The 27422-nt window shown below is 36.0% G+C and overlaps 1 protein-coding gene across 10 annotated transcripts in view; it reads right to left on the minus strand.

The window, feature by feature from the left end:
• Nucleotides 1-27422, minus strand: part of USP40 (ubiquitin specific peptidase 40) — a 71172-nt gene that overhangs the window by 31369 nt on the left and 12381 nt on the right. For all 10 annotated transcript variants that reach the window (XR_011472406.1, XR_011472407.1, XM_070422427.1 and 7 more), the window contains 12 exons: nucleotides 26101-26229; nucleotides 23704-23799; nucleotides 22141-22248; nucleotides 17185-17485; nucleotides 13086-13167; nucleotides 11407-11578; nucleotides 9454-9538; nucleotides 8272-8342; nucleotides 7270-7586; nucleotides 4726-4849; nucleotides 3146-3203; nucleotides 208-261 (listed from right to left, as the gene is read on the minus strand). Coding sequence is in view for 8 of the 10 variants with exons in the window: in XM_070422427.1 (XP_070278528.1) it covers nucleotides 208-261; nucleotides 3146-3203; nucleotides 4726-4849; nucleotides 7270-7586; nucleotides 8272-8342; nucleotides 9454-9538; nucleotides 11407-11578; nucleotides 13086-13167; nucleotides 17185-17485; nucleotides 22141-22248; nucleotides 23704-23799; nucleotides 26101-26229 (1597 nt within the window). In the remaining 2 variants the exon portion in view is untranslated. The remainder of the gene's footprint in view (nucleotides 1-207; nucleotides 262-3145; nucleotides 3204-4725; nucleotides 4850-7269; nucleotides 7587-8271; nucleotides 8343-9453; nucleotides 9539-11406; nucleotides 11579-13085; nucleotides 13168-17184; nucleotides 17486-22140; nucleotides 22249-23703; nucleotides 23800-26100; nucleotides 26230-27422) is intronic.

Consider the following 27422-nt stretch of genomic DNA (forward strand, 5'->3'; position numbering starts at 1 on the left):
AAAACAGAAGTGTTTGAATTTTGGTTAAGATATTCTGTAACACGTGAGTAAGACACCTGGATGAAAGTATGTCCTATAAATCAATTTCTAAAAGGTAATTAAAGAATATTAGGTATTGGAAGCCATCATTTAAAGTAAAAGTGTTAAGAAAGTTAGATAGCATGAATGAATATGTGTCAGCTTTTGAAAGCTACCACAAAGATTTACCTGGACAAAGAAGCTTCCCATTTCTATCAATAGGTCTCAAACAGCTGTTCTCAGCTGCAAGGAAGAAGAAGCTGGTCAGTGCACCAAAGAAAGGAAACTCAAGAGCCTCTACTGTGTTAATTAGCAGGAAGCTATGATAAGCTAAAACAAAAACAATCCCTCCTTCCCCAACAACCAGAAAACAAGTACAGGCAGTCTTCACTTTGTACTGCAGTAGCACAGGACTGTAAGAATGCCTTGCAAGCTGAAACGGTGCAAAGCAATCTTAACAGTGAGAAGAATTACAATTTTCTTGCCCTTTAAAAGATACTGTCTTATTTCTTTGTGTGAAACATGTCAATAGTGTAAACAGGGCTTGCTTTCTTCAGCTACTCAAATGACTTATGCTACACAGTGAGCATCTTTTCTTTTCACAGCAAACTGTCATACTCAGATTTCTAAGTTTGGATCAGCTTCCAATATTTTACATTTTGTGCTTTCAACCTCATGAAATATGCCCAAGAGCCCCTTTAATGTGAACTGTTTTTTTTGCTAGCATCACTTCTGGGACAGCTTTATTCTTTCTGTCACAACCACGGTCCTCACTTCTGTGGATAAGTGCCCATTCATTAAGTTCCTCCACCTGCGTGGCTAGTCTCTTGAATGATTGCATGTCAACACCCCCATGTCAGCTATTTCTTCTATCACTCCACGTGCTTTGTTTCTTTGCTGCACATTCCTCTTGGTTGGCCAGTTTGATGACCTGTCCTTATAAAATGTCACATGGGTTTACCACTGGGAGAAAAGGAGGCAATGAACTATACACACTCTACTGTCCGTGTGGTGAAATTAATGATCAGACATGCAGTGATGTACGTTTGTTATTTCTGTAGTGATCTGTGGACTGAAGCTGGGAGCCACGTTTGTGCTTTACACAATTATGCAGTTAAATCCAGTGGTAGCTGGAATTTGAACTGTGTTTCTGGGTCATTGTTACATAATAAACTGTGATAACTGAAACTTGTGCACATAGGAACTTTGCAGAGACTGTCTCTTTAAAATGTTAGGTGATTTTTTTTTATGCCCATTAAATGGATTAGGGCAGGTGTGCCCTATTTTTGAGGATGCAAATTCCTGTTTTGTGGGAAGGAACACACCAGGTTTGGTCCAGTCAGAATTCTTACAAAGTTGGACATGAAATGGGGAGGTTGGGAGGGTGGAGCCTTCTGAGAGGGAAAGTATGACATGGGTCTTAGAAGTCCTAATTTTATTAGATGTTGGCAGAATCTCCTTTCTGAGATTCTTGAGTTCTGTATTCTATATTATAGTCATATGAAACTAGCACATAATTCTAATACAAATTTTTTTATTGTTAATCCTCACCCAAGGATGATTTTCAATTTATTCTCCCCCCTCATGACCCCAAAAAACCACCTTCTAGGATTTTGAGTGAGATTGCATCGGATCCACAAATTAATTTTGAGAGAATTAGCCTCAGCAATATTGTGTCTTCCGACCCAGGAACATGGGACATCTCTCCATTTATTCAGGTCGTTTTTATTTTTCACAGCAATGTTCTCTAGTTTTCAGTGTACAGGTCTTGCACACATTTTGTTAAATTTATCCCCAAGTATTTTATGATATCTTATTCTAAGTGTTTTCTTAATTTCATCTTCCATTTGTTTTTGTTACTAGTAGGTAAACATACAATGGACTTTTGTATATGATTTGAATTCCTAATAAACTCACTTATTATTTCTAGTAGCTTTTTAATAGAATTCTTAGGATATACAAATGGACCATAGCACATCAACAGTGCTCACCATCACTGCATAAGGAAAATACAATAGAACACACCATGACCTACCAATTCATATTCACTAGAATGGCTATAATAAAAAATACAGTGCCAACTAGTGCCCTGACATATTACTGGTTCAGCCACTCTGGAAAATAGTATGGCAGCTTCTTATAAAGCTAAACATAAATTTGCCATTTGACCCAGCAATTCTAATCCTGCATAAAACAGGATGTCCACACAAAGACAGTGTTTATAGCAGCGGTCGTCAACCAGTGATCCGTGGACCACTGGTGGTCCATGAGGTCCAAAAGGTTGGCAACTGCTGGTTTATAGCACACTATTCATAAAAGCCAAAAAGTGAATGAATCAATCAACTGGTAAATGAATAAACAAAATGTAACATATCATAGAATGGGATACTAGGAAAAGGAATAAATTACTGATACACAGTAAATCATGGATGAATCAAAAAATGGAGTGCTAAGTGAAAGAAGCCAGACATAAAAAAAACAACTTATTATATGGTTCCATTTACATGAAATGTCCAGAAAAGCAAATCTAGACAGAAAGTAGGTGAGTGGTCATCAGGGGCTCAGAATGTGAAAAGGAATGAGGGATTGTTTTGGAGTGATGGAAATGTTCTAAAACTCAATTACAGTGATGGTGGTAAATCTCTATACCTTAACTAATAATCACTTAATTAGGCTTCCAACAGGAATTTGATATATAAACTGTGGTATATAAACTGTACCTCAATAAAAGACTGTTAAAGAAAACCCAATGCTGAGTGAATAGTGAATTTATAGAATGCTATACTCAGTATCTTAATTTATGTAAGTGTAAAAACACAATCTACACATACACATATATAAGGGAACATAATATATACAATATGAGTCCACAGACTAGACACACACCCAAATCAGATATAGTGGTTGCAACTGGGGAGGGAGAGAGAGTGGGTCTGAGGAGGACACAGAGGGCTTTGTAATGTTTCAAACAAAACAAACACATGCCAAAATGTTAACATCTGTCCATTTTGGGTGGTACGTGCATGAGTTTTCCCTAAATTATTTTGTGTACTCTCCCATAATTTTTTTCAATTAAAAATCAAAACTAAATTAAACCCCAAAGCCAAAAGCAAACATAAACGATTACCTAGTTCCTTCATTAATTTTAATTCCTTTATGGCTTTAATTCGAATATCAAACACCACCTAAAATAGAGAAATAAACTAATGACTGTGTATAAGTTGAAAACAGTGGGAGGAGAAGAAAATGGAGATTGTCAGTGAGTGCATGTACAGATTGAATTATTAATTACCTGATATTTGGTAGTTTTTGCCTACTTAAAAAAATTTTTTTTCATCCCTGAAATTCCTTTTCTCTCTTCTACATAGTCAAAATAAAAAACTTAGATTTTAATGGTCAAGTTTTTACCAAACTGATGTTAACTGGAACAGAACTCCTATAGAAAATCAGAGAAACAATTCTAGCTAGAAAAAACAAAAAAACTGACAAACAAGTAACCTTTTTGATGAGAGGAAACAAAAGAAATTTCAGGTCATCACCTTCCTTTATGTTAAGAATGATATATTCAGTGCCAATAAGCATAAATTATATAAAAATATATAATACTAACCCAAGGGCACTATTTAAAATGTTTAAATTACTTTATTTTAGAACTGTTTTCATTTTAGTTTAGGCTAATTGCCTCTAGGGCAGCGGTCACCAACCGTTTGGACTCACAGACCACCAGTGGTCTACGGACCACCGGCTGGCAACTGCTGCTCTAGGGCATAAAATTGTGAAAATTTAGGGGTAAAACTGATGTCAGAGATCCACTCTACCCTCTCACACTGTGCTAAGAAGGTTCAGGGATTTCACCAAAGTCTCCCACTTAGGGTCAGGGTGGTAGGTCTTAAACTTTCCCCTTTACTATACCAACAAATATTAATGCACCTTAAGAAATTATAATACTCACAGAAAAGAAATCACTCTAATGGTTCTTTTAATGTTATAGAAAAAAAGCAATGAACTGAGACTACATAAATAAAAAAAGATGTTTTCTGAAATAATGTTTAAGGAAACTAGTATCACAGTCTTTAAATGAAAGACTGGAGGACGCCCTTTTAGAGAGAGGATGGCTTTATATAGAGCAGTGGTCGCCAACCTTCCAGACCTCACGGACCACCAATGTCCACGGACCACCGGTTGTTGACCACTGCTCCAAAGGTTTCCTTAAACCAGCAGTCACCGACCTTTCGGACCTCACAGACCACTGGTTGGCGACCGCTGATATAGAGCACAGAGTATAATGTAGAGCAATTTCAGTTAAACTTAAAAAACAAAACAACACAAAACATATATACCTGTTTTAAAATTACCAAAATGACCCTTGAAAACAGCATTTCACATTTTGATAAAGATAAATATATCTTCATATTTTGATATAGCATTATATATTTGACAACAAAGCCAGAGGATTCCATTCCAGTTAAATAGCTAACTCCCACTTTCTAATTCTAGGCTTTGGAGGGGGGAAAAAGGCACATATTTTCTTGAGATATGCCAAGGACTAATAATAAGTAAACAAGCAGTAATCAAATATTAAAAATAAAACATTGATTTCTTAGGATTTAGAAGTCTGAAACTTTTCTGAAAGAGTAAGGTATTGCTTTCTAAATAAAACTGTTAACTAAAACACTGTCAACTAAACTTTAATTATAATCTACTCACTGCGTTAACAGTTGCTGATATTTTAACTTGGTCCTCTTCAGATTCTAATTGACATAAATTATTAACTTGGACCCAGTCAACCTCATTCACAGTAGTGATCCATTTCCCTTGTTTGGTCAACAAACTGTAGGTAAAAGATGTTTAAAAAAAAAAAAGTGTCTTTACAAAGCACTTTTATGGATCAGGAAGAATCAGAAAAATCAATACTGTTTCTCTGGCACCACTTCTAAAATCTGCCTCGGTGCCTTAATGTGACTCACTGAAGTTGACTAACTTCTACTGAGCTGGCTTTATGAAAGTTGACTATCTTTTTAGGACAGTGTCAGGCAGTACTCTATGGCGTTTATATTCTATGGAATCTATATTAATGACTCAGATATTCTTTGACTTAGACAAATAATTTGTTGCTACACTTTTCAAAGAGAACTGTTGTAACTGAACAATCAGCTGTTGACTTCTGCCTGCACACTTATAACAGTAGGAGGGCTTTAAGAGCAGCTTGCGCAAGGCCCACCCACAGGACTCCGATTTAATAACAGGACAGCCATGTACAGTTGTGCAGACCGACACTGCATCAAAGTGCCACAGCTAAGGGGTATCACTTATATCATACACACTGAATATTTGTATTTTATTACAGAGTGCTATTTTATGATAGCAGATAGCAGTAGAGTGTCTTGTTCTAACAAGCCTTTCCTACAGGTAGTAGTAAAAGATCTTAAGAAAGAAGTGACTTCTTTCTAATTCACATGGAGGCACTGAATGGCTAGTGGAAGTCCTCTTTGGGAGTGCGTATCAGAGCCCTGAAACACAATCCTACTCTTTATTTCAGTTATTCCTATTTGGACCCCACGTGAAGTTAGCAATCCTAAATACAGCAAAGTTTTAAGCACAAAGATGTTCCCTGAAGAAACCCTTAAAATAGTGAAAAGCTGATGATGACAATGATGATGATGCTAGCTAAAATATTCAGCACTCACTATGTGCACACCCTGTAAGCACTTAACTCTTTCAATACTTACACCTTTATGAAGTTGGTACTAACTATTATCCCCATTTTACAGAAGAAGAAACTTCTTTAAGCAGGCAGAGAGAGATGAAGTAACTTGCCCATGGTCACACTGTTAGGAGGTGATAAAGCTGGAAACAGATCCAGACAGCTGGTTCCAGAGCCCTTGTCCTTACCCACTACCTGTACTGCCTCCCACAGGAGCAGCTGGGTATACTGTAACATCAACACTGATTCTTATGTAGAATGAGTTTTATGAAGAGTCTACAAACATGGGGAAAGCAAAATATTGCTATCTGCAAAACAACTGGCATGTTCAAAAAGAAACATTTTCAAAACAAAAAAACCAATGATCTGAGCTCAAACAAACAGGAAAGCTAAAAATGGACTGACATGCTTGGGAGGTGCAGTGACACTGTTGCCAGTCTCCAGTCTTCAGTTCTGTATTTCCCAAGTCCTAATAAGTGTATTACTTTAAAAAAAGAAATACATAATAAACTTTTTAATTAGATACACATGGTGGGGAAGTAAATGTCTGGAAAACACTTACCCAAAAGAATAATATTGATAAATGTCACACAAAATTAGCATAATCACAAATGCTCCTCTGTGTCGCAGCCACTAAATAATACAGAGGCTCTGTAATCTAAGTATATTCACAGCACTGATGAAGCAGGGAACTGACTAGGTTTGTAACCTAAAGTCTCCTATATGTGGAATTTGGGGGGAGGGGGGAGTTACAGTATGTGACACAATGACTACAGAAACTGACACTCTACAGCAATGGTTCTCAACCTTCTGGCCCTTTAAATACAGTTCCTCATGTTGTGACCCAACCATAAAATTATTTTCGTTGCTACTTCATAACTGTAATGTTGCTACTGTTATGAATCGTAATGTAAATATCTGATATGCAGGATGGTCTTAGGCGACCCCTGTGAAAGGGTCGTTCAACCCCCAAAGGGGTTGCAACCCACAGGTTGAGAACCGCTGCTCTACAGTGTCAAGACATGGATAACAAAAATGAAGAGAGGCAGTGTTTCTGGGTTCCAAATGCAACTTATGGAAATGCGGGCATAGTTCCCCATGTAACTGCCCTATGTGGGCAGCTGGGAGGAGCTCAAGAGTCATAAAAAGGATGAAAAACTGAATTGCCGTACGGGATTTTTGTGACAAAATAGTCAGGTAAATTTAGCTATGATCTTAATATAATTCTCATAAAAAATTTCAGGAACAAACTTTGTGAGACTATGTCTTCAATTTTATAAGGAGCGCTAATCAGAATTTCTCAGATAGGATTCTGCTTTATAGCCAACTAATCTTGACTGTATCTTGTTTACATCTATATTATGTAGTTATCACATTACAATATCATTTTTCTCCAACTTGCCTAACCTAGAACATTCCTACTTACAAAACACAGAACACAATGTCTAGAAATAAAAAGAAACATTTAACTCTTAGTAAAATAAAGCTTTAGAGTTCTAAAAGATAGTGCTCTAATTTAAATAACTTAAAAATTTTTTTCGAGTTACCTGTTATTATCATTACTGGAATCCTGAATCAGAATCGAGCTTCCGTTTCTGAGGCCTTGTTCTCTGAATGTCTTCTTCAAGTCCTCCTTGGGAATGGCAGTCCAGCTCTCTCCACCTACAGATGCAGTATTGCTGGTGAAGATGACACCTCCTGGAATTGCTAAGGCTGTGAATACTGTGCCCACTTCTGCATTAGCTGGGAAGACCTGTGGAGATTCTACCAACTGCCGACACTCTTCACTGCCTGTTGCCAGATGAAGAACATTCAAAAGCAGAGGTTCACAGTCACTACCAGTGGGAATCTGGATTCCGCCAACCTACAATAATGCCAAGACATCCATTAGTATAGTTTACATTTGCCAACATGAAGTCAACACAGTAACAAAAGACTCCTCTTGCAGAATAATTCTCATGTTTTTTCTTTTCAAGTGAAGTTCTCACAAATGTCTTTTAAGTATCAGAAAAATAACTTTAGATATTTCATTTGAAACTTTCTCTTAGCTGTCTTTTATTTTTTAGGAGAGAAATCTGGAGTGGGGACAAAGATGTATGAGTCCTCGGTGGTGGTAATGAAGCCTTGGGAATAAGTGCGAGGGAGAGGTCACTGAGTGGCTGAGATGTTCCTCGCCCTTTTCCTGACTTAGAAAGTTCACTCTGCTCTTACAAGTCACCTCTACTCCCTAATTCAATAGAGCTATAAGCCTCCTTCTGAGTTCCCACAGGGAATATGCACAGACACCCCCCCCCGTCCCCAGCACTTAGTGCAGTTATACCATAAAACCTGAATCTTTGTATTTAGCTCCTGACATCTAGCCTGGCAGAGAGGAGGTGCTCAATAAATATCTCTTTAACACATAACTACTACTAACTGTACCTAAAATTTATTAAATATTTCAGTAGTTTTCTAATCCCTAATTGCCTTCACATATGCTGAATAAAATTTCATTACAATGACTTAAAAAATCCAAAACTATCATGAATATTTCTTCAGTATTTTCTTACCTCCACTCCATTCCATACAAAGATGTCTTCCTCATCAGCAATTTCAATGTCACACAGTGTCAGATCATCTCCTAGGACAAGGAGGTAGTCAGTGAGACCATTCATCTAAAGAAAGAGCTGAGACACTTAATTTTTTTAAAAAAATCTTTCCCATTAAGAAAAATTAAGAAGGTAGTAACTATGTTTATTATATCACTTTTATCTTTATTCCTCCCATCACACCCTTTAGTTTTTTTCCTTTTGTAAGCATTTCCCTATGTTGCTGCATAAGTTTTGTGAGCATGACAGCAGGAAAAGAGTTTAATATAAAGTCAACTGTACTTGACCCTGTGAACAGGAGTAAGAATTAGGCATCAAATGGTCCCAGCTCCACTACTAATTAGCTGTTATGTCCTTGTGTACTTCAAGTCTCTACACTTCAATTTTCTCATGTATAAAATGGGGATAAAGGAATTTTGTAACAATCAAATGAGATAATTTATATAAAACACTTACCTTAGTATTTGGCAAAGTGAAGCCCAAAATAACTGTTACCACTGTGACTGCTATTATTACTGTTTTGTTGTTATTTAAAGGAAGTAAATACTTTCAAGCTCTCAAAGTACATTTGTTTGTTTTGCTACAAAATGTGAAGCTAAGAGCTGGGTTAAAAAATCATGCTACATAGCCCTGGCCGGGTGGTTCAGTTGACTGGAGCACTGTCCTGTACACCAAAGGTTACAGGTTCGATTAACTAACAAATTAATTTGGTACAGAGGCAGCCTTAAATTTCAGAAAATATAAAATGTTTCCATGTTAGCAAAATTTTACATGTTTCATAAATTGGACACATTATAAACTGGATAGATTACATAGTTAACCTCGATGAGGGGGTGGGGGGATGAGAAGAGATAAACCAAAGAACTTACATACTTAAATGCATAGCCCATTGACATGGACAATAGGGTAGTGAAGATGGGGGAGGGGGGGAAGGGGAGGGGCTGAGAGGAGGGGTGAAAGGGGAGGAAATGGGAGATACTGTAATACTATCAACAATAAAAAAAAATTATAAGTAAATTAAAAAAAAAAAAAAGAAAGTAATAGGTAGGGGCGGAAGACTGGCCAGGAGTAGAAAATCACAGATGAGCCCCACAAAAATATAAATATATAAAATGAACTGCTGTGTCTTAATATTTATCTTACCATCAAGTGTCTGATAGATGTGAAGTCCTGCTGGTACAAACTTTGCAACACTAAGGACCATGTCTCCTTCCCAAAATTCTAACAGCTACAGAATATTTGTAAAAGAAAAAGAGAACAAGAAAAGTAACATATATCACATTTCCAGATTAAATAAGACAGGTAATGTGACAATATACATATGTGGAAGATACAGAGAGCAAACAAATGAATACCCCCTTCCCACCCAAAAGGGAAAATAAGGAAAGAAGATATCACTCATTGTTACATCAAAGATGGTTAATCTCCCCCATTAGTGATGGAAAAATCTTGGCATACACAAAGGGCACAACAACCATCTAAACAATTCTATGTAACTTATGGGAAGACCACTTTTATCAGAGGCAAACTGACCAACGTGCCAGCCCAGGAATCTGTCCAAAAGAGCAAAATGATTTAATCAGTGCTGTTCAGAAAAAGCGGCACTGACTCTAACACCTGAAAGGAATGCTTCCCACTATAAATTTAAACCGTGTAATAGATTATCGGGGGTTTGTTTTATAAGTTTGTAGATCCAAGACTCTGGGGACTGTGGTAACCTCTACAAAATAACATCACCCATAAAGATTAGTTCTATTTAGTCTCTCTCCACAATACCACAAGACAGTTCTCTTAAGAAGAAATTTCATATTTATAAACCATTAGTTAACTGTCAATCTCACAGCCCCTTGCCAGTGGCTGGCTTCTAAGATAACAGACCTGCACTTAAAGGTCCTTTTCATTTATCACCTAATGTCATCTTAGGGTCAGATCCACAACTCCACTTCATCAACATTGCCAGGATTGGCTCCGAAATGAACTTTTAATGCAAAAGTTCAGAAATATTAGACAATTTTAGAAATCCTGATGCTGATCCAACATTTAAATATAATTCAAATCAACTAAAGTTAAAAAAAAAACTGGCCTGCTTTTCTTTGTACAATAGGAAAGTCAAAAAAAGGCTAATAATTTTAGTAATTGATAGTTCAGAAAATTCAATTATTTCTGGAAAAGAAAAAAAAAAGCTTACATTTTCTGTTTCCCTTTTCCTAGATCAGGAAGTAGAGTGGGGAGAAGAAAGAGTAGGAAGACCAGGACAGGAATCCTAGTTCCACCACTAACTAGATGTCTGACCTCAGACAATCACAAATAAATCACAATCTCTTCATCTTGGGGTTAGCTTGTCCCAGGAGGTTAAAGAACCAAATGACATAATTAATATGAAAGCTCTGGGGGTAAAATAAAGAGCAGTCTTGTTATTGTCATTAAAATACAACTGGATAAATTATTTGGAAAAAATGATTACGACAATGTTTGTTTGATATAAACCAATAGGTATTTTCCTTCACTTAGCAATCTTATTAATAAACTAGAGGCCCAGTGCACAAAATTCGTGCACGGATCGGGTCCCTAAGCCGGGCCAGCGATCAGGGCTGGCCAGGGCCTTCCTTCATTCCGCACTGCCCCCTGGTGATCAGCACACATCATAGCGGGCGGTCAAACTCCCAAGGGGACAATTTGCATATTAGCCTTTTATTATATAGGATGCTATTCTGTACTGAAAGGTAGAAGTGAGCTGCTTTTATTTGTTCAGTAGTTCTTAGTTTTAGATAACATGCCTATCTTTATCTCTTCATTACCTTTAAAAACACTTTTTACATTTATTCAAAAAAGAGACAACTTGGTACTCTCTCCCCAAAATAAAATATGCCAGTTTGATTCTGCCCCTGCAAAGCTCCTGCAGGACTATGCCTTGATTGGCAGAGAAGCCTCTCTCTAAAAGACTGACCAGTGAGGGGAGAACACCTGAGCCATCCCTCTATGGAACTAAGCAGCTTTGAAAAATAAATAGTCATATCTTAAATAGGATTTTTGAAAAGAAATCCAGCTTGAGATGGACCTTAATGTCTAAATTAAGAAGAAGTGCAACTAAATTACCTGAAATATTGATTGTCGAAGATCTCCCAAAGTTTTTCTTTTATCAAAGGTTAAATCCCACACACTTTCTGTTTGAGAGACTACTGGGTGCAGGGCTCCATTGAAGAAATGATAATGAGGGCCCAGGTGGAGATGCAATTCAAAGATATTGTTTGTAGAATCATATTCTGTCCTTTAAAGAGGCATAAAAAGTACATAAATGCTATGTTTTTACAACAAACAGTTTCATTTCAAACCAAAAATATTTGATTTACAATATAAATAAGTTCTCCATTCCACCTAAGTAATTATAATTAACATCATTTTCTTCCATGCTCCAAAATGACTCATTTCAGCTTCTCAATAAATAGCAAAATTTCAGCTCTGCCACCATGCATTCCAAGGAAAATGTATTTTAACGTACATTGTGCAATGTTACTCTGAATACTGACACTCAAACTCTTCCAATCCTGAGATTATAAACAAAATGCTAGAAACCTGCTCCTAATAACTGTGAAGTGTCAGATTTGCAAACTTTTAATTCATCCTGACTTCCACTAGCTCCATAGAGTTTCCCTTGAAATATCTGAGGTTGATCTAATAATCCTCCCGAGTCTACTCCCTCCAGGCCCAATGACCTCAGCAGCAGCCTTGCAGCACAGTGCCCAACACTCTACTCCAGGCAGTGGGCCAATGGAAAGTGGAGGAGACTTTTGCCACCGTCCAGGTACTTCTGACACAGTCTATTAATGTGGTCAAAGACAGCATCAGCTTTTTTGATGGCCACATGACTAAAACCTCTTGGTGTTTTTTTGTTTGTTTGTTTGTTTAATACCATCTGCTAAGCCACACCACTCATGCAGGTTATTTTTTATCCTTAAGATATTTTACTCTTTTAAGTTTTTAAATTTTTAGTGTCTTGATTTTTTTTTTTTTTTTTTTTTTTTTTTTTTTTTTAGTGTCTTGATTTTTGAGATTTCCTTTCATCTTGGCTTGCCATTCAATCTACCTGCTATTTTCTCCCCAGGTTCAAGGCAATGATAAAAATGTTGAACACACCCCTGCTACATAAGCAGCCACCTTGGTCCACGAAAAGACCATTGGACTTCCATTTCTCTAACCCAATACCCCACAGACCATGTCAGAGAGCAAATAAAGAACCAATTCTTCAGGGGCCAAGATTAGACATCCAAAGAAAATAATGCTGAGACCATTAAGTTCTCACAAAACATCCCCTTAATAATCCATTACAAGTTTTTGACCAAGACTGACAGTAAGCCCCGTAGTTTGTAGAATCTACATTTCCTTCCTTTGCCCACCTCTGTTCTTCTGCCAGTTCTCCACAACTACTTAAATATGAGGGGTGATTTTCACAGCAGGTTCTCTTTGTACCAAGGGAATAACCTGACAGGCTAGGATACAATTTAGCTAACTATGCGCTCACAGATTTCTCTAGTCTTCTAAGGCTTCAATTCTTACTTAGCAATGGCCATTTACAAGTCATCATTTCGTTCACTCTCACACGATAAGGATAATTTCAAAGTCAAAGATAATCTCACTATAAAAATTCAGCTGAAAACAAATACTGGCATTAACTAGATGACTTTTTTCTTTCTTAATTTTCATTATTAAATACTTAAGACCTAATTTAGATTAATTCTCCAGAAAAACCATTCAATCTCTAAAAGTAAGTTAGTTACCTTTTTGTTTGCAGTTCAATGTTGGCTGCATCCATTTCATTCAGCAAATGACATGGAACCCTGTATCTTGGATTAGCTCGAGCTGTGGACAAAATTTTTCATTAACTTATGCTGACTAAATGAAAACTGGTTGCTGAAAATTAGCAAGGAAAACTAGAAAGCTTTATCTGTGTGAACAATCATTTTCTCTGGCTCTCAGTTTTCCATCTGAAAAATGAAAACATTAGAACAAATGACAGGTACACAGTTCCTTAGGTCAAGTTAGAAGAATTCCACTTTCTCAACTCTCCTTAAATATACCTTTTAAAATGAACACCATTTTCTTTTTGATAACAATTGTAATAATCTGTCACTGTAAAAATTCTGAAAATCATTTTAAAATTGATATTACCTATAATCTCATTCCCAAAAGATACCGCTAAAATATATACTTTTGGTCTTTTTTTCTATACTACACAATGTGTCTTGTACACACACACACACACACACACACACACACACTTAAAGCAATTAAATTTGTTACAAAATGGAATTATTTTCAACAAATTTGTAACTTGCTTTTTCATTGCATATACTGTTGAGTATTTTTCCAAAGCTTTAAATGACTGCAGAGTTGTCCATTCTTTAAATAGCATAATTAATCTAACCAATCTTTCTGTTAGACATTAAGGTGATTTCCATTAGTCATTATTACAAAACAATGGGGTTAACAAACATCTTTGAACATAAACAGTTATACACAGCTCTGATTATTTCAAGACAAATTTGTAGAAGTAGCATTAATTTAAGGTTTTTAAACACATACAACCAAATTCGCTATATTACTTTATATGCCTACTAGCTATAGAGGAAATGCCAACTGTTGAGCATCAGAATCTTAAGAAATATCTGACTTGGTAGGAAAAGAGTGTCATCTCAATGCTGTGTTGTTGTTTTTTAAACCTCACCTGAGGATATTTTTTCCATTGATTTCTAGAGAGAAATCAATGGGGAGGGAATGGGGGAGAGAGAGAAACATCTATGAGAGACACATTGATTGGTTGCCTCCCCTACACATCCCTACCTTTGGTTCCCAGGCTGATGCTCTAACCACTGAGAAAAATCAGCCAGGACTCAATGCTGTTTGGATTCACATTTTTTATTATGAGTTAGGTTGAATTTTTTTTAATTTTCTTTTTATTAATTTCTTTTTTTATTGTTTAAAGTATTACATATGTCTCCTTTCCCCCCCCATTGACCCCTCCCCGGCCACTCCCACCCCGCCAGGACAAGCCCCTACCGCCCCAGTGTCCATGTCCATTGGTTATGCTAACATGCATACATAGAAGTCCTTTGGTTGATCTCTTATATCCCACCCGCCCTCCCCTGCCTTCCCTCTGAGGTTTGACAGTCCATTTGGTATTTCTCTCTCTGAATCTTTGTTCATCAGTTCATTATATTCCACTAATGAGATCATGTGATACTTATCTTTCTCTGACTGGCTTATTTCGCTTAGCATAATGCTCCCCAGGTCCATCCATGCTGTTGCAAATGGTAAAAGTTCCTTCTTTTTTTTTTTTTTTTTTAGTATTTTATTGATTTTCTACAGAGAAGAAGGGAGAGGGATAGAGAGCCAGAAACATCGATGAGAGAGATCGATCAACTGCCTTCTGCACACCCCCCACTGGGGATGTGCCCGCAACCAAGGTACATGCCCTTGACCGGAATCGAACCCGGGACCATTGAGTCCGCAGGCCGACACTCTATCCACTGAGCCAAACCGGTTCGGCAAAAGTTCCTTCTTTTTATAGTAGCATAGTATTCCACTGTATAGATGTACCACTGTTTTTGAACCCACTCATCTGCGATGGGCACTTAGGCTGTTTCCAAATCTTAGCTATTGTAATATGTACTGCTATGAACACAGAGGTGCATATATCCTTTCTGATTGGTGTTTCTGATTTCTTGGATATATTCCCAGAAGTAGGATTACTGGGTCAACTGGGAATTCTATTTTTAATATTTTGAGGAAACTCCATACTGTTCTCCACAGTGGCTGCACCAGTCTGCATTCCCACCAGCAGTGCATGAGGGTTCCTTCTTCGCCGCATCCTTGCCAGCACTTGTCCTTTGTTGATTTGTTGATGGTAGCCATTCTGACAGGTGTGAGATGGTACCTCATTGTCATTTTTATTTGCATCTCTCAGATGATTAGTGACTTTGAGCATGTTTTTATATGTCTCTTGGCCTTCTGTATGTTCTCTTTCAAAAAGTGTCTAAGTCAGCCATGGGCAAACTATGGCCCGCGGGCCAGATCCGGCCCGTTTTAAATGAATAAAACTAAAAAAAAAAAGACCGTACCCTTTTATGTAATGATGTTTACTTTGAATTTATATTAGTTCACACAAACACTCCATCCATGCTTTTGTTTCGGCCCTCCGGTCCAGTTTAAGAACCCATTGTGGCCCTCGAGTCAAAAAGTTTGCCTACCCCTGGTAAGTCCTTTGCCCATTTTTTGATTGGATTGTTTATCTTCCTTTTGTTAAGTTGTATGAGTTCCCTATAAATTTTGGAGAGTAAACCCTTATCAGAGATAACATTGGTAAATATGTTCTCCCATGCAGTGGGCTTTCTTGTTTTTGTAATTTTTTATTTGCAGTTTATTGGTTGTTCCTACTTCTTTATTTTGCATATTGCTTATTTATAAATATACTTTTCCCAATTTACTACTAAGGACAATGGAATATATATAAAAGCACTCTACAGATAGCAAAATATATGACAAATATATTTCCTCTATTTTCCATAGCTTAATATTGTTTAAGGTTTATATCACTTTTTTTATAATTTTTCGTTTCTTTGCTTTTAAGCTTAAAAGGGTCTTTACCTTAAGATTAGAAAAATATTTCTATTTATACATCTTAAGTTACTTTTTTGCATAAACATTAAAAGAACTATAATTTCATTCAAGTGATTACTATAATCACAGCTTTATGTTTTTACTGAGAGCAAATTTTCCTTCAATAGTCCATTCTTCAATTTTCATTGATTTATCTCTACGTAAATTTTAGAATCACTTTGTCAAGTTCCATTCCTTCATTCCCCAGAAAAGTCCATCAAAATTTTGGCTGGACCTTTATTCAATTCCCAAGCTAATTAGAAAACTGTCATTTAGTACATATTTCAATTATGTACATACTAAACTTCATTTTAGTGAAAAAGACAACACTCCATCTGAAGATAGTCTTTTTCTGTTAATATGTTTTTATAACTGTGACTTCTGCTCCAGGAAATATTTATGAGAATCATTATCATATCTTTTTTCCCCTTAGAAAAGTACAAAGCCCTTTCTGGTCAATAGAATAGTTATGTAACTGTTTCAGATCCAGAAAGTTAATTTCTTTTCACTGACATGCAAATTATTAATTCTTTGTTCTTATTCTTTATAAAAAACGATCACCTTTCTCATTTCCTAACAACAGTATCCTCATCTCTAATCACATCTTTAATCTAAAGAGCTTCCTAGTTAGGATGTTTTACTTTTGAGTAGATCTTAGGAAGTGATCAAGTCTTACACACTGATTTATGTTAGTGGCTTAAATTAAAAAAATTATCATTGTGTGTCTCAATGTTTAACCTCTTGGTACAAGCTCTCTCAGAAGGTTCAACAACGAGTACATCAAAGATACTTTAATTGCTCAGAAAATATTACCTTGAAGGAAAGACACAAGAAAGAAAAATAAAAGGGAATATACGAAAATGCGACCAAAGCCACTTACAACTAAAAGGCAACACATGGCCAGATGAGAGAGTCACACCTGAGGACAGGGCAACAACACTCAGATCTGCTCACAGTATGTGATCCAAGAAAACCCAATTCTGAAAATCTCACTATGGCCTCATATTAGAGAAAAAAATAATTAGAAATATAGGTTCTTAAAATGTGACAGATTGTTGGATTTCTTTCAGCAACATATATTTCTTACTATTAGCTTAAAAATATTTTTAAGTGTTTCAAGAATAAACCTCCTTTTAAAAGGGTAACAATACAAATAGCATTTAATATTTATCTTTTTAAACTCATCAACTTAAACAAACAGGAACATTTTTCTTTCCATACCTTCAGGTGGTCTCTGCAACTGGGATTTCCGGTAAAACAACATATAGGCGCTCTCTTTGCCCTGAAATTGCTGTTTAATATCCTTTTCCTCAATGGGTTGGACCTTGGAATCATTTATATCAAACCAGTGAGAACAGGAGGTTCTATCATTTAATCCTGGGGATTCTGAAGTAAGTGTCTTGAAAATTTGTTGATCCTTCCTTTGGAAATCAGACTCAGCCTGCAGAGAAGAGTTCTTCAATAGACTGACTGTACTTTCATCTGAACTGAGTAGAAAGATCTGAGAATGAAGCTGTAAAAACTAGACAGAAACAAACCAACAAAAATACTAGGTTAACAAAAAAAATTTTTAAGATTGGAAGTGATTTTTTAAAAAACCTTCATCTTCCTTTCTGATATCAGATATTTTAACTTCCCTTTTATTTTTGGCCTGACCAGCTACGAGGGAAAAAACAGCCATTTCAGCCATAATAAAAACATTTAATAAAAATCAAAGTTCTCTCTGTTAATCTAGTAGTTGTATCAAGAAAGTTGTCATGCCACAATCTAAAAAATATTTTCATTATACCTCAATAATGCTGTTTTAAAAAGTACTTTATGGAAACAGATTAGGAAGAACAAGCAGTTCTGAAGTATTTAAAGCAACGGAAACAAAGCACAAAACAAAGGCAATCACATGATGAAGCCTCAGAGAAGATAATTTCAAGACTAGTGACTCAGACTAACTCTGTTGGGATAAATTAGAAATTGTAAGCCTAAATTATTGCTTCACATTAACTAAACTGAATGTTTTCTGTCCAGGAAGCTGACAGGCTAGGCTAGCTCAGGAAATCAAAGCATAAAAAGGCTGTCATAATCTCAAAGACCATTTCTCAGGTTTTTCTAGCTCAGTGGTTCTCAACCTTCCTAATGCTGCGACCCTTTAATACAGTTCCTCATGTTGTGGTGACCCCCAACCATAAAATTATTTTTGTTGCTACTTCATAACTGTAATTTTGCTACTGTTATGAATCATAATGTAAATATCTGATATGCAGGGTGTATTTTCATTGTTACAAATTGAACATAATTAAAGCATAGTGATTAATCACAAAAACAATATATAATCATATATGTGTTTTCCAATGGTCTTAGGCAACCCCTGTGAAAGGGTCGTTCGACCCCCAAAGGGGTAGAGACCCACAGGTTGAGAACCACTGTTCTAGCTAAAGGATTAGGAAGAACACTGTTCTCTCTCCACTGCCTATCCCACTGCTTCCTCCCCTACTCCTCTACTCTCATTCCCTAATCTCTGTGCAGCCTTGCATCTCCTTTTCTCTCAGTACAAAGTTACCTCATATAGGAAATCGCTTAGCAAGTATATGTAACATTCACTGAGCTCATCAATCATTATGGAAAGGTGAAAAGCTTCTCTTGGAAAGCAATAATCTATGATAATGCCAACTCTCAAATCTGAAGTATTATTTTATTACAAATAGAAGGGTATATGGTATATGACACAAAATATTGTTAACACTGTGTGTACCAGTTGATAAAATAGGTTTGTAGCTAACTTGTTTTAGGTACAATAAAATATCAAACATTTGAAAACTCTGAGTAATGAACTTTTTGAAAAGTTAATTTTTTCTTTGCTTGATAGTTGAGATTAACTCTTTTAAGATTCAAACTTCACTGAAGTCAGCTCCCAGTAGCAGCAGAGAACTTTTACTGAACTAACCCTCCTAATAAAAATAATAAACTCTAGATAAAATAATGAAAACATCTGTTTGCAGAGTAACCAAAAGCAGGCACAAAGTGGAGGAAACATAATCCTTCAAATAACAGACACAAACTAGGTGAGTTTTACATTAATAAACCACTTTTTGGTTTGTATCAGTGCATGGCAGAGGAGAGTTCAAGCAAAGTCTCAATAAATTTAAAAGAACTAAAATCATAGCATGTCCTCAAAGCACAAGGGAATTAATTAGAAATAAATTTCTAGATATAACAAAGATAACTCAGACATCCCCCAAATATTTGGAAATTAAGCAACACACTTCCAAAATACTCATGAGTCAAGGAAAGAATCAAAAGGAAATTACAAAATACTTTGAACTAAATTATAATGAAAACATCAAATTTAGCTACAGCTAAATTAGTGATTAGAAGGAAATTTATAGCTTTAAAAGCATGTGTTGAAAACACAAAAACCCCTTGTTCTAAACTCTGATGGGACTGCAAGTGGAGCCTACTTTCCATAAGAACTTATCACTCTGTTCTTCAAGGAAGGTGAATTCCCCAACACCAGAAACCTCAATTTACTTTATGAATAAAACCCAGAAATGAAGATGGGCTTTAGCCTACTGCACTTGATGGATGACTAGGGAGGCTGTACATTCATTCAGCTTTCTCAGTATCTATATAGAGTATTATACTGTATATTGTGTTATGTAAAGGAAGTAACTAATTAAGTGCCAGATATGTAGACCCAGCTTACTGGGTTCTCATAGTATTATCTCCATCCATTCCCACTTAGTATCACTTACTCTTCCTAAGCACTGATCAAGAATATAGATGTCACAAAAATTTTATCAACAAACTTTAATGAAAACAAGAATTATTATGATAACTGCAGTAGTGACATTTATATCACATTGTATTTTGAATATTCTATATTATGTATTATTTTGAGTAAGTCAATAAACATTTCTTCACACACACACACAAAAGCATATATAAAAGGTTTAAAAACAACTGAGACACCAACTCAAGAACCTATAAAAAAGATGACCAAGTTAAATCCCAGAGTTGGAAGGAAATAATTAAAGAGCAGAAATCAAGGAACCACAGAAGAGATGAGAAGTAGAGAAAAATCAAAGGCAAAAGTTTGTTTTTGAAAAAGTTTAATACATTCAATAGGCCCCTAGCAAGACTGATGAAAAAAAAAAAGTAAGAAAACACAAATTATTAATATTGGGAATGAAAAATACACTAAAAAAGATAATTCTGAACAATTTTATGCCAATAAATTTGAAACCACAGGTAAAAGGACAAATTCCTTTAAAAATATAATTTTCCCAAATGAGAAAATAGAAAACTTAAATGACTACAATCAAGGAAATTAAAAATATAATTTAAAAACCATACTACAAATAAGTCCCAGGTCTAAATAGCTTCACTAAACAGTTAGAAATAATCAATCTTATGGAAGTTCTTTTCCAGAATATAAAAAAGGGAATATTTCCCAACTTGCTTTATAAATCCTGCATAACCCTGACACTAAATCTGACAGACTTTACAAAAAAAATAAAATTAAAGATGGGTATTTCTCATAAACATAGACACAAAAGTCCTTAATTCATATGAGCCAAACGAATATAGCAACACATAAAAATATATTATGACCAAGTGATTTAATCCAGAAATGTAAGATTTTATAAACATTAAAAAGATCAGTCAATAGAATTCACCATATCTATACTAATAATAGAGGAATATGCAAATTGTCCAGGACACGGTCACAATAACAGTAACGACCAAATAGCAGGATGCATGGGGCGACAAGGCCGGCAGAGGGGTTAGTGAGGGACGATCAAATGACTGAACAGCAGGCTGCGTGGGGTGACCAGGCCAGCAGCAGGGTTAGTGAGGAACGACCAAACGACTGAACAGAAGGCTGCCTGGGGCAACCAGGTGGCTGGGGGGGGCAGTTGGGGGCAACCAGGCTGGCAGGGGGGCAGTTGGGGGGCGACCAGGCCAGCAGAGGGGAGAAGTTGGGGGTGACCAAGCTGGCAGGGGGGCAGTAAGGGGCAACCAGGCCAGTGAGGGGGCAGTTAGGGGCGACCAGGCTGGCAGAGGGGGGCAGTTGGGGGCAACCACGCTGGCAGGTGGGGCAGTAAGGGGCGACCAGGCTGGTGGTGGTGGGGGGGGGCAGTTGGGGGCGACCAGGGTGGAAGTGGGGGCAGTTAGGGGCGATCAGGCCGGCAGGCAGAGGTGGTTAGGGGTGATCAGGCTGGCGGGGGGGGGGGGGGGGGACAATTAGGGACAATCAGGCAGGCAGGCGAGCAGTTAGGAGCCAACAGTCCCGGATTGTGAGAGAGATGTCCGACTGCCAGTTTAGGGTTCCGAGATTGGAGAGGGTGCAGGATGGGCTGAGGGACCCCCCCCCCCTGCACAAATTTTGTGCTCCAGGCCTCTAGTTAACAGAATAAAAGAGTAAAACTATGTGATCATATCAATAGATGAAAAACAAACAGCATTTGATAAAAATCCAACCCCAAGATGAAACTATCAATCAAGTCTGAATGAAAGCTAACTTCCTCAAACTTATAAAGGCTATTTACTAGTATATATATTTTTAAAACCTGCATAGCTAATATACTTAAAAATGAATACTGAAACATTGATCCAACCATTTTAACCTTCTATGAACTCAGGGCCATTAAACATTTATTTATCAACTGTGATCTAATTAAAGGATGCACTTAAACACTTATTGAAGTAAGCTCTTCGCTTCTGTAGAAATAGCTCCCAAACATTTGCTGTGTGTTCTGTTGCTCTGCTTGTTTCCTGTTGAGTTATCTCATTTCTGGCAGTACAGTTTTTACATCTGATTGTACAGCCTAGGAAACCAGATCACCAAGTTTACTAGAAGTGTGTGTAAAAGAAAGGTAAAGTGAAATTTGGGTTAATACCTGAAGACATTTCTATAAGTAAAATGATAAGTTTTAGGGTATGAACTTTGTGACATTATTTGGCTGTTTTGGTTAAAAGCCCCTCCCCTTTTCTTTGCTTACTTCTTGATTCTATGATAAATTATTTAACTTAATAATAAGTAACTTAATGGAATTTTAACCATTCAACAAAAATATTGATTTTGTTTTCACATAATTTAAATTTTCTTCAAAGAATTCTTGTTGTGGGATCATAATAAGATTTCATGAGAAAAGGACTTTCTATAAGAATGTCATATATTACCTTTCGCAGTGGTCCATACTGTTTTCTGTACTTCTTGTTCCAAGATATTCCTATCTTTTTCAAAAGTTTCTGGCCCAGCAGATCAACAAGAATCAGATTACTCTCCTCCTTATGAAAGAAACACAAAATCATTTAAGAATATCTGTTCCAATTACCTACCAATGGTAAGAAGTGACCATTACAGGATGCAATGTGACCTGCACCTACACCAAAATTCCATGTTGAATTCCTAACCTTCAAAATTTCAACTGTGGCTATTTTTGGATAGGGTCTTTAAAGAAGTTAAAACAAGGCCATTAGGGTGGGTCCTAATGCAAACTGATTGGTGTCCCTATGTGGAAATCTAGGCGCACACAGAGACACCAGGGATGCACATGTACGGGAAAGGCCTATGGGTGCTGGAGGCTAAGTCCAGCGGGTCCTCGTAATAAATGCGAGAAGTCCTCAAAAGATTGAATGGACTCTTTCAGCAGAGCTGAAAATCTGCATGTTATTACCTGCTGCTGGAACAGCTGAAGGCAATTCCCCCAACTTGATGGTACTTTATTGTTTACCAAACCTTACCTTTGATATGTATATCTGCTTTGCTATAGGGCAAAATGTGTGAATAAAAAGCCCTGGGTGAGGAGATTCGGGGAATTTAGTTACTAAAGCTAAGCCTCTCCTGGCTCCCCCAAAAGGCCCCCCAAACTTATATTTCATGTCTAGTCTCTTTATTAATTTATGTCACAGCCCCTTCTCCAGATTCCTGAACCCTAGCAGATTCAGGTTAAGACCCCAGCATATGGGACACAGAGAGGAGGCAGAATCTACAACAGACAAGGAGAGAAGCTGCAAGAGAAACCAAACTTTGATTGATCTTGGACTCCCAGCTTCCAGAACTATGAGAAAATAAATTTCTATTGATTTAAGCCACCCAGTCTGTGATATTTTGTTACGACAACCCTAGTAGACTAATATGGTGACCATCAAGGACTGAGCCTAAGTCCCCAATAAACAATTATAAAAAACTGTTTACAAATGAATGAATAAATGAAAGGAGACCTAACATTTATTACAACAGGGTACTAAGCAAACATTAAAAGTCATCTGTATGAGGTATTACCAATATTAGGAATGAAAAAGGAGACATAACTTCAGATCCTACAAATACTAAAGGACAATATAGGAAACAGTAAATTCTAAAACAGTATGTAAAGTGAATCCCAATTCCATTTAAAATGACAATAGTAATACTAAAGAAACCCATAACCCAATCCCAATATAAGTGTGTAAACACAAAGAAAACAGAATGTAAAGAATATAGTCAAAGTGTTAACAATGACTGAGCATTTGGTTTATTTACATTTTTTTATTTTTTTATATATTTTCTAGGTTTTTTTCCTCTCTCAAGTTTTCTACTATGAATATGTATTTCTTTTAAAAGCAGAAAGTTTCCAATAAAAATAAAAGTTCAAAAAGAGATACAATGTCCAAAGGAAAAAAATAGTATCAGATCCACCAAATCAACCTCATTTACATATATCTGATATAGATACACACAAATATAAGCACACTCTCTACCTGTGATAAGATTGCTTTTAGAATCATCAGTGGATCATCAATCTCTTCTTCATTCTGAAGATCTTTCAAATTCACATCTGGTTTACTTTTTTCCTCCTAGAAAAGAAAACAATAAAAAAGTTTCTATCACGGGGGAAACACTTTGTAAAGTACATGATTGTCTAACCACTATGATGTACATCTGGAACTAATACAAAGTAATATGAATATAAACTGAAAAAAAAATTTTTTTTAATATAAAACCCCCTTTTTTAAAACCTCCAATTCCTTAAAAGGTAACTAACAAAATAGGAATGTTTATGTTATGAAGATTTCAAGATGGAGAAATGACAATAAAAACAATATAATTTGTATATGGTTTTGAATTCCAGCTTTGCTTGAATAATCCTGGACAAGTTATTTTCATCTCTCTGACCTCATCTATAAATTAGGATCGTGAGATAAGTAAAGCTTCTAGCACAATACAGTGTTACAACATTTTCTCAGCACTAACAGAAGCCACATTACTACATGTGGAGCAACTATTCATTAATAACATAATTAACTGTTTGATAATCAAGAAGATATGTTTTTAAGTATTCTACATCCTAACATAATGATTTGTATCTTACATTTTGACATTTTATTGTGTTTTAGTTACATTTAAAAAACTGGTGGAGAGATTGGGGTTGATGGGTAATGCATCATAATTTTGCCCGTTGGAAATAATTGGAACTAGAATCTCAGTTCAGGCTTTTCCTCAGAACATCTGGAAGTTCTTTTCTTGAGACTATTCAAAACTTTTTCATAAAATGTTAAAGAAGCACTAAAAAATGAAAAGATATATCATTTTCATATGTAGATTAAAAACCCCACTAAGCACGTAAGAGAATAGCTGATTCTAGAAATGCTCACAGAAGCATAAAGAGGAGGGATAGGCACAACCCTCCTGAAGAATAACAACACAGAGGGAGACCTCGCCCTACCACATGGCGTGACTTCTTTTAAAGCTACAGAAATTAACAATGTGGTGTTTGCCTAGGAATGGAAAAGAAGTATGGAGCAGAAAAGAATGCCCCAAAATGGATTCACACATACATAAACAATTGATATAACAGGATTGGCATTCTAGATTGGTGGGTAAAAATTGATTATTGAATAAATGGTAATGGGCAGTTGGGTACCCAAATGAAAAAAAAAAACAATCTCACAACATTCACAGGAGATGATTCCAGGAAGAAGGAAATTTTAAATGTAAATGAAAAACAAACTTTTAACTGGGATAAGAACATACAATACAATATACAGATGATGTATTATAGAACTGTACACATGAAACCTATATGATTTTATCAACCAATGTCAGCCCAATAAATATAAAAAAAAAGTAAAATAAAGGTTTTTAAAAATAAATAAAAAAATAAAAATCCAAAAACCCCAAACCTAAAAAAAACCCCACAAACTTTTAGAAGACAACATAGGAGGAAAATCTTCATCATCTTTGGTTGGTGCCATGCAAGACAGAAGAAAAGCTAAGGAATTAATGATTAAAGGACTTAAGCAATATGCTAACTAAATGTAGTTCGTGATCCTGGACTTGATACTAGAGTGGGAAAGAAAATGCTATAAAGGATTTGGATCAGACAAATGGTGAAATCTAAATATAAATTAAATGTTAGCTAAAAAGATGGTATCAGTGCTGAAGTTTCTGATTTTGATCTCTGCTTATGAAAGGGAATGTCTTCATTTTCACGAGATAAGCACTGACGTATTTAGGGATAAACTTAACTTCAAATGGTTCAGCACTAATAATCATAATGTTAACTCTGTGTGTATGTGCACGCACACGTGTGCATGTGTGTGTACAAAGAGTGTGTGCTTGCACAAATGTGGCAAAATGTTAATTGGAGAATCTAGGTGAAGAGTATACAGGACGTGTTTGTACTCTGCTGGTTATGTTTCTGTAAGTATGAAATTGTTTACACTTGGGTTGCGGGAAACGTCTTAACTCGGTTCATATAGATTTGCGGTGGAGTGCGGGAAACGTGTAAATTCGGGCCGATTGTAACTGCGTATTACCAAATATTTGTTTCAAAGATACCTACCTGCGTATGCGAACCGTTTCATACCCATTTCAATCGAACCCATACTTCAAAAGATATAGGCATTTTAAACTAACTCTGATTTTGCGCGGGAAACCTAAATAATTGCCCGCGCCAGCTTATATTTTGGCGGGAAATTCACCCGACACCAGAGTGTTAAGAAATAAAAATTTTAAACTATCTATACTCACTTTCAGTGCCTATAAAAGTATTCCAGAGTGAATACATAATAAATGACAAAAGATTATCTTCACCAAATAGGACTAAAAAAGGAAAAATATTTCAAAGATACTTCTAAACTAATGTCCACGCTCACCTGAAGTTGCCAGTTTCCCAAATGATCGACATCTTTAATATACACATGATAGTGCCCTCCATAGCAACCACCTTTGTGTATAATAACTGAGAAGAGGTCATACATGTATTCCAAGTCATCCAGTTGACTCTACAAAAGACCATATAAACATGGATATAGTTTACACAAAGTGGGAAGATACATAACCAAAGGGCAAAAGAATTTTAACTACTGAAATAAAAATTTCACTGTTTATTATTGTTCTTTAAGGGTAAATTAAGATAAATTTGAACTGACTTTAAATTTTAAAATTCTTAATTCTTAGAAGATTATCTATCATTGATCCAATACCAAACACACTACACCAATCACATTCTGTGTCTTGCTTAAACATGAAAACACATACCCAAACAAGATGCTACTTTTATGTACTTTGGCTAAGATCATGTAAACCAATGTGATAACAAAACACACTTGCCTATCAGTGCGTCTGTGATCTTGGCAAGCCCATCTTTGTTATGATACCTATTTTGCCACTTTATAAATGTGGTCTTTAGCTGGTAAATTTTTCCTGTGTTCCAACTAGATTTGTCACGTGCCTCAAAGTCAAAGCCGTATCTGTCACCGCTTCTGACATGTTGGTCCTCTGCATATAAGAGGAATTTAGCAATTATGAATACTAGCTGGGTTTGTGAGGCAGCTTAGTGGAATGAAAAAGTTTTTTGTTAATTTATTAATTCTATGATCAAACTTTTCTGTAATTAATGCGCTCTATAATATGACTGACCCAACAGATGAATAACTACACTGGCATTTAAAAGAAAAATCTACTTTAGGTTAAGAGATACTTTGCATATTGGTGCTATTTGAAGGGATCCCAATTATTTGAGAAAATATATTTGCTTAAAAATTATACTATTAAAGTAAGCAGCATTCTTTTTTTAAATGTCTGGTTCAGGCGAAAGACAAGAGAGATATAAACAAAGATGAGAAGTGGTAATTTTTTTTTCATTAATACAGATATCAAAAAGAAATATTGCAAATTCCTTGGATAAGTGCTCAATGTTCTCCTTATTTCAGTTTTGTTATTTCAAAGTATGTTAAAAATCATTTGACAAACTGCTGTTTATAAAAGGACAAAACTTTTCCTATATGAGATGATGGATGTTAACTAAGCCTGTTGTGGCAATTATTTCACCTACATGTAAATCAAGCTATCATGCTGTACACCTTAAACTTATAAACTGATGCATGCCAATTATTTCTCAATAAAACTGGAAAAAATAATTAACTCAATTATCCTGAAAAACAGTTTTTATGTGTGTGTGTGTGTGTGTGTGTGT

The sequence above is a fragment of the Myotis yumanensis genome, unplaced genomic scaffold, assembly GCF_028538775.1.
Source record: "Myotis yumanensis isolate MYYU_CA2020_CCGP unplaced genomic scaffold, mMyoYum1.0.hap1 SCAF_8, whole genome shotgun sequence".
In the NCBI taxonomy this organism is placed as follows: Eukaryota; Metazoa; Chordata; class Mammalia; order Chiroptera; family Vespertilionidae; genus Myotis; species Myotis yumanensis.